This window comes from Berghia stephanieae, chromosome 6 (assembly GCF_034508935.2).
Source record: "Berghia stephanieae isolate SIO BIC M18660-M18661 chromosome 6, UCSD_Bste_1.3, whole genome shotgun sequence".
Lineage (NCBI taxonomy): Eukaryota > Metazoa > Mollusca > Gastropoda > Nudibranchia > Aeolidiidae > Berghia > Berghia stephanieae.
In genome coordinates this window covers 64,381,516-64,390,330 of record NC_088365.1, presented here as the reverse complement: position 1 = coordinate 64,390,330, position 8,815 = coordinate 64,381,516, and the positions used below count along the sequence as shown (strand labels likewise).

The 8,815-nt window shown below is 34.2% G+C and overlaps 1 protein-coding gene across 1 annotated transcript; it reads left to right on the top strand.

Moving 5' to 3' along the window:
- The first annotated feature begins 1,664 nt into the window (after window positions 1-1,664).
- LOC144975746 (uncharacterized) lies at window positions 1,665-8,394 on the top strand. Its single transcript, XM_078919940.1, has 2 exons — window positions 1,665-1,724; window positions 6,680-8,394. The coding sequence occupies exon 2, from the start codon at window positions 6,977-6,979 to the stop codon at window positions 8,120-8,122; it is 1,146 nt and encodes a 381-aa protein (XP_078776066.1). The 5' UTR covers window positions 1,665-1,724; window positions 6,680-6,976; the 3' UTR covers window positions 8,123-8,394.
- The last annotated feature ends 421 nt before the right edge of the window (window positions 8,395-8,815 follow it).

The following is an 8,815-nucleotide window of genomic DNA, read 5'->3' as shown; positions in this document are numbered from 1 at the left end:
ATGGCAAAATAATTCCAATCCATTATTTTTCATAAATGTGCTTGATATTATGTCTATATACTTTATCGTGTTAAAAATTGTAAATGCAAAAGGTCATTTTAGAGTTACGTCATGTTTTTTTCGTAAATATTTTTACAGGTTTAAAGCCGAATTCTTAGAACTTTGACAGGTAATAAATTTACTTTTGAAATGTCATTTATGTTATCGCTCCCCTTAACCCTCTCCTTACCAGCCATTTTCAAGATTTTCCCCAAAACTTCACACCCAACTAACACAAAAATATAATTTCTTTATCACTCAAACACAATAGCAGTAAAATTCTTCCGATACATAATCTCTTTACCAAAACATGTTCTACAACACACGCATCATTTTATTTAAATTTTATGTTGTACAAAAGAAATTTGAATAAGAAAAATGTCGGTTGTATCGTAACGAATATGACGATTTTCCTATTTTTCGTAAGGGTTAATGGCTTAAATCATATTGTTTGATTTGATAGATTATTGAAACACTGTGGTAAAGGTTTACCAAAATCCAACGGTACTGATATCGAGTTTTAGAGGTCATAAGTCAATATGCAACATTTTATGCAAAATAAGCACCAATAAAAGAAAATATAATATCTTAAAAACTACATATTCTTCATCAGTCTAAGATATCAAACCACTGCATCAAATGGCTCGGCATAAAATATAAAAGGCAAGCGATGATACACATGTCATGACGTGACACAGTCGCACAGTTGTGTGAGTCGGGATAGAACCTGGGATGTTCGATGTTCATCTCCACAACTAGAAAGTTATCATAATCATGGTTTATATGTGTACAAAACATCAGTACTAAAATATTTGATTATATGCATAGCTTTTAAATTAGGATTCTAATCGATATATTCTGCATTAATTCATATCCGAGAGAAACGTTTTAAATCTTCAGCGGATTAAATGGCTGGATCAGGGACTCAAACCTAAACCCTTTTAATAATCAACAGCTGATCTCTCATCATATTGATGCTTTGATATAGTTAATGACATTCGGTCAGTTTGGGGAGGAAAAAGAGAACCATTGCCCATTCTGATAAATCTTTTCATTAGCGTTTTATTTGCCTCAAAATGTTATCCACGCTTAGTTTGCTTCAATAGATCACAAAAAAGTTATCAATTCACAAGAAGCTATATATCATTCACGATTGAGTCAATTAGTCGGTGGGCCAGCTGGCGTTTGGTTCCCCCCCCCCCCCCCCCCCCCCCTTGTGACAAATTATGTTATATATTACTGAAATCCTCATTGTCTCTAGTTTCAGAATATAATAGTCTTCAACAGTCGTACTGTCACTTCCTTCCTAATGACGTATGGTAACTTAGTAACACTGGCTCTAAACTATCGGAACAATGGCTGACGCCGTATGAAATATTTCCCCGGCGAACTTAAACGCGTATCCAGAGGTAAAAAACCCCATCAATTTGATCATGTATTGACTTTTACACATTCTGATCACAAGGCATATGAAAAGGGAATGAAAAGTTCTAGCCAGCATGAAGAATAAAAAGTAATGATTTTCTTTGTTTAGAACCAAGATGGCCGCCGTTGCCGGGCGCGTGACATCAGACTATTGAATCCAATTGTCTGCCTTTGATAAAGGTACTATTTCCGTCCGCCATCTTGAATTCAAGATGGCAGCCATTGATAATTTTAACATCTGACAAGGGCTTTTCAAACTCGTAAAAACCATACTTATAATTTATTTGAATTGTTGAAAGTTGTATATGTTGTTGATTAATAAGTAATCTATCATATGAAGTGTTAAACAGCTCATTTGGGCGCTTATTTCTGGAGTTATGACCATTTCCGTGTGGATTTTGTTAAATTTTTTTGTACTTGGAGTAACAATCTTTTATTATGATGATAATGGTATACTCATCTGATCAAAAATAAGTTATTTAACTATTAGTATCACCAAATTCCTTTCATTTGAGACCATAATCATTGCAATTCACCATCTAGAAGTGTCAAAAATGAATTTTTTTCCAATAGTCATATTTTTTCCAGTTACCTCCCCTTGTTTTGTGCAATCAGCTTGTCAGCTCCAATTTTCGAAATAAATGACTCCATTTCAATCCGATTTTGACTTGAATAAGATGGTGGTTACTTAGACATCACATTAGTGTATTATTTGACAAAAGGGACATGTTACCCATGTGGACAATTACTTGTCAGTGGTGTTCGGTGTTAGGTAACTGTGTAATATTTTGCAGATTTTTTCCCAATCTACTGAATAGATTTTGTATGTTACTATTTTTTTTCTATTTTCAGATTCCTTCTATAATCTCTTCTAACAATAAATCATGCTGACAAAGTTACAAACATAAGAGTGAAACATATAAAATATGAACAATATAATTAAAGTGCCTGTAATCCTTTCAAAGTTATCGTCAAATAACAATGGACGTCAGTAGACGCTACTCTAAAGAACTCCTTCTTTCTGATTGCATGATTTAAAAAGAATGAGTCCTTCTTTGACCTGGAAATTTAAGTTGTTCACAAATGCTAAGACAAAAATATAGAGGTTTCTTTGCTAACCAAACTTGTGAAGGCCCTTGAAGATTTCAAATTTCCATATTTTTCTGAAATTCCTTTTTGAGATCAATAAAGATTACGATCATTTACACGCAAAAATATCACGAGTTAAAAGTCCTCAGTAGAACAAGGTGATCAATGTGTCATGAGTTATTTCCTAAAGCTGCACTTGAAGTCTGACAGTCTCTGTGTTCCAAATAAAACTGAAATGACAGACGCTTGTTGACCATCTAGTCCATTAGATTGCATTAGAAATTGGTGATGGAGATTGACGGTATTTCAAGAGCCAGAGTGGACATTCTCAGCTTTTGGAATTGGAATCACGATAATCAGATTCCATCTCAGTTGAAAAGTCTACGTTATCATTTCCATAATAGATAATCGTAATGGAAACCAGGCTTTTTGTGGAGGATTTCTATATTTAATCAAAATCAAATGCTATTGGATTATGCAATCTTTAACCATGTAGTCTTCTGCAAGTAGTTTTGTTTCTTGCTGTCAGGATATATCTGGAGAAGGAGGAGGAGGAGGAGAATCAGATCGTACAATCAGAAACAGATCTATACAGTCAGATTCCTCATGCGACAGTTATAAGACTCCTTTTCGGAGAGTTTGGGTAATATATCTGCTTTTAGCAATGTCACCGTATATTTAAACATTTCCATGATAGGAAAGGAAGCCCACACTTGATGTGGATTTCTGATAAGGTCTTTCTGACCTTCTCCATTCTTTCTTGAGTCCCAGAGAACCATTGTGCCTTCGGGCCCATGAAATCCATTGAACCTATGGAGCACAATGACCCATGCGAGGATCTGCAGAGATGTCATACAAAGTTGAAGAGATGGACGAAGAAGAAGAAGAAAAAGAAGAAGAAGAAGAAGAAGAAGAAGAAGAAAAGGAGGAGGAAGAGGAGGAGAGGAGGGAGAGGAAAAGGAGAAGAAAATAATAATAATAATAATGATGATGATGATGATGATGATGATGATGATGATGATGATGATTAAGGAGGAAAAGAGGAGGATGAGAAAAACACAAAAATAACAGGGAATGGAAATAAAATGTTGAAGAGGAGGAGCAGGAGAATAATAATAATTGTAATATGACAACAATAATAGAGTTTATTCATTCAAAAAAGGGAAATTCGTTTACAGACGTGGCATGCGTAAAATGTATAAATATAAAGTTAAGAATTTATGGCGATAATGTATATATATATATATATATATATATATATATATATATATATATATATATATATATATATATATATTATATAAAATATATATATAATATATATTTCTCTCTATATATATATGTATGTATATATATATATATATATATATATATATATATATATAATATATATATATATATATATAGAGGAGGAGAAGGAGGAGGATGAGGAGGAAAAGGAGAAGAGGAATAATAATAATAATAATAATAATAATAATAATAATAATAATAATAATAATAATAATAATAATAATAATAATAATAATATTAATAAATAATAATAATAATAATAATAATAATAATAATAATAATAATAATAATAATAATAATAATAATAATAATAATAATAAAAATAATAATAATAATAATATTTCACGTTTTATAATAATTATAAGTCTGTATGTGTGCGCGCGCGTGTGTGTGCGTTTTTATAATACTTCCTTTGATAAAATAGCTAACTAAGCGTCATTCAAATGGATCTAGATAAAATATCATATCAAACAACGTATGTTAAAAAGTAGAGCTATAGGTTTGAATGACTGGTGTGCGAACCGATGAAAATGTTTGCGAAGCGATAAACACATAAGGAAAAGTAAAGTGTGCGAAGCGATGAACACAAGGGTATTTTTTTGGGGGAGAAAAAACGTGAAATATAGTTATAAATAACGCTAGTAGAAAGTATTTGCATTCAGAATAAAGACCAATTAATGGGCTTCAAAACAGTATGTGCAGATTTGTCCCTTCCCTATGGAACTCCCGCCTACTGTCATTCTAATTCAGTCATGTATGCAGATCGAGATTTGGCCCAATATGTCGCGAGTCGTGCGAAGATTGTACGATTACTCTTCACTTTTAATCTACACGATACGACACGACACTCGTAAAGCTGCGAAAAGAGTTCTACTTGTGTCTATCGATAAGTCATTAAAGATGACGCTATGGAATTGGAATTTCACAATCAACCCCGAGAAGATGATTATCGAAAGACGACGGAGAGATCACCAGTTGTTGAACAACGTGATAGGAAAAGGATCCAAGACAACTTTGATATGGATATCATCCAAAGATGTATGGGACTGGGTGAACGTAAACATACATCCGACAAAGGAATGGACGTCTGATAGTTCGGGTAGAAAAAGACTCGTGAGTTCTGGACAGAGGATCATTGATATTCCTGCAGGTGAACTGTAAATACTGAGTATTTAGAAGAATACCATGCCATTAAAAAAAAATTCTCCATCATCTGGAAGGTAGAGACTATCATTCTGGGGACAATGCAGAGGTGTTTGAAGACTGGCTAAAGAACCGTTTGCTGCCTTTTCTCGAAGCACCCAGCCGTATTGCATTGGACAACGCTACAATTCGGTGGCCCATGATCACCTCAATGCTCCAACTTCGGCAACTATAAAAACTGATATGATTTAATGGCTCCAATCAGACTGCACCACATATTCTGACCATTTATCAAAGGCCCAACTATACTCCTAGTGAAAAGAAACAAACCAGAAACAGTTTTCAAAGCAGACTGTCTAATCAATGAGTTTTGACACCAGGTTGCACGACTTCCCCATTATCACTGTGAGCGCAATCCAATCGAGCTCATTTGGCCCAAGTAAAGGGAAAGATGAGAGGTGGAACACCAAATTTGCTCTCACCGACGGGGCAATAAATGATATAACAAGAGAAGATTGGGAAACAGCATGCTGCAACCTTAGCAAACTGGAGGAAAATAATTAGATTTCATTGGATAGAGTGATGCCGCGAAATCTTTCCATGGTCGTTTCATTTCTCATTTTCCTCATTCTCGTCATTAGAATGTGATGATTGATGTGTCCAGTATGTCTTTGTTGTTGTTGGTGTTGTTCTAGTTGTTATTGCTGAACACATGTACATGCTATATTTGTGGTGTATCATAAATTGATGAATTTCTACTTTTGACCAGTTTAAGTTAAATTTATGTAATCCTCTTTTGCATAAACACAAGCTATTTCTATACATTTTGCAATCAAAATAATGTTGAAAGTGCGTAATGTTCACTTTCATTTGTATTCATCAGTAATGTGTATTGATAGTTATAAACTGGGGATGTCTGATGGATAAGGATTACTATTCGTGCCTTCATAATCAGAGACTGAATGTATATCGATCAAGCTTCAATTAACCGAACTTTCCATTTTAACGAATTCCTTCAAATGGATAAGCGGAAAAGTAATAATTTTGCTACTGTAAATCATCTATGAGTTACGATCATTACCAGTTATCGATTTTAATATAACTTTTATAAGCGAAATCCTTTCCTATTGTTTTACAATTAATGAAAAAATATTTTATGATTAAGACAAATTGATTCAGAGGTTCATACAAACTTTTGCAGCTGTGCATTGAGGGATAGGTGAGAAAAAGAAGAAAAACACGGGCCATAGTACTTAGTGCTTAGGACACTAAATGATCAGAAGTGATAAAAGTACTCTGCGATAAAGGAGGAAAAGGACTGCCTCCAGAATTTCGAAAGTCGAAACTCCCTGATATTATGCAAGAATTGATACGATGATCTGGTGTAAATTATAAACTCGTCCATTTTATCCGCAACGGTCATTTTATTAATTAAAGAAAATGAAGAAAAAAAGTTATACTGACCAGAAAGTAGCAAATACTTATTTAAAAGTCTGAAAACAAAATTCAATTATTATGAACCAAATTTAACATTGTTGAAATACAGAACATTTTTCACCAAGAGGGCCATAGGAATTTGGGTATTCAGACATATAATACGTTTGGATATATAGAACTTTGTTTGGAAATAAAGAAGGGGCCTTTCAATTCTTGTTGATGTAATTGTCTTAAAAATATCCTATTTCATCTACAGACTGTACCAAGATGCCTTTCAAGTCATTTCATGTCACGTTGTCAGTGCTCATTTTGGTTGTGGAACTCTCGACAGTTGTAGGACGATATAGTGGACATGATTATGACCATGAAGAAATATCTAACGAAGAGGTTAATGAAAGGCTGGATATTTTGACCAATGAGGTGATCCAGCTTAAGAATGGCATTCAAGAGGTGAAAGCTCAGACACATGGGAGAAAAGATGAAGCACAAGGAGGGAAAAAAGATACGGAAGAGGATCTAAAGATACTCTACGTAAGACGGAAACCTTTGGCTGATGGAAATGCGCGATACACAGTTCGATACCAAGAACCAAAAAATCAGAAGATCACAAACTGTTGCTCGCTGGGAGGTGAGAAAACAATCAAAACTCAGTGTGCTGCCTGAATCACTCTCCAACAGAATACTAAAACTACCACCAGGCATTCGTGAAACAGTGATAACGTCAGCCACGGAATATCCATCTCTCGAGGTCTGGATTGGCAACCATCAGAACGGTCTCAGTTTATTGATAAACAACACGCATAATAGAGAAGAGGAAGAAACAGACATAACAATTCCGATATTAGATATAATCCCAAAGGGTGATATTGTGTATGAACCTGGTCAAAATGCCACATTTACCATTGTGTATCCATTGAATTCCTATATTCATTATATTCAATATGGGAAACGAATAAGAGAGTTAAGGTATTATGCCCTAGCAAAGCCAGGAGAAAAGGTGCTATTATATTATAACAATATGGGAGACCCATTATTTCATTCAGAAAATGTTATTAAATATCTAGACAAAAATAAACGAACAGTTAAAATTGAAACTGCCAACGCTTCATACTCTGGTATTATATGGTTTAGTTCTAGAATCAATTATAGATATAGACTTAAGAATAGTTTGGTCGAATCTGTTACAAACTACAAAAAAGTTATTCTCCGTCCATCAACACAGAAAACAGTCTTCCCACGAGGCAGAATTTACCAGAAAAATATCTTATCATATCGCGGGAAAAAGAATGACAATGGAGATATATTAAGTTTCTGTAATTTCGGAGAAAATTGTAAGAGATTCTGCAATTTTTTTGGTAATGATTTGAAGGATTTTCAATTATTCAAAACTGTGAATGGAAAAACCACAAGAGAACAAATCACATCGTATGATCCAAGAAATGTCGCTAACTTCAGATCTGGATATTTTGAAATAACGCCAGCTTTGGGTGACCCTTCCCCGGTGACTTACACTTGTCAGGTGAATAATGTTGATGGGCAGAGCCTGAATTACAGTTACGTCTTGAATTTCGGTGAAAGAGTATGGATTATACGTAATGAAACTCGGATGGAGAGACTTGGCAATGACGTGGTTCAGGTGGTGTGTACAGCAACAGGCTATCCTTTGCCCAAGATATCGATTCAATGCGGTGGGGTGTGAAACCGTACCGACTGTTCTTTACCAACTTGATGACGTCATTAGTGTCAATGGCACGTGCCGTGATGTCAAATCAGGGAACTGGCTCTGGTGCTCGGCGTCCGATGGATTTCATGAAGACAAATATTGGTATCAAGAAGGGAATTACAGTTCTTATGAAGAACTGGGTTTTGCTATCTAATGGGGCATTATGCACTTTACGCTTTAGCTCTCAAACAATATTATTACTATGTTCATTACTCAGTTATTACAGGTCATAGAAGATTTTGATTGGTGATGGCAATTATATTGATATTATATATATATATATATATATATATATATATATATATATATATATATATATATATATATATATATATATATGTTATCTTCAGTAAGGCTTTCCGTTCTGTTCCTAATGAAAGAATACTCAGAAAAGTAGAATCAACGGTATAGCTGGTTCTATGTATGACTGGATAATATGTTTTCTATCCAACATTAAGTAGAAAATAATCGTAAATGTACAAAATGTAAACTTTTAAAATGGCTAACTAGTGGAGTTACACAGAGAAGTGTCTTGGACAAAACGTTATAACATACGAGAGTGAGTGATCAAGTAATGGGACTCTGCTTATTAGTTTAAAACGAATTGAATCAATACCATACATTATACTTCAAACTAAAGTTTGGCATTAGCCGAGTAGAATGCTACTT

Coding starts and splice junctions, on each gene's coding strand:
- LOC144975746 (XM_078919940.1), top strand. CDS start 6,977: ATGGAAATGCGCGATACACAGTTCGATACCAAGAACCAAAAAATCAGA.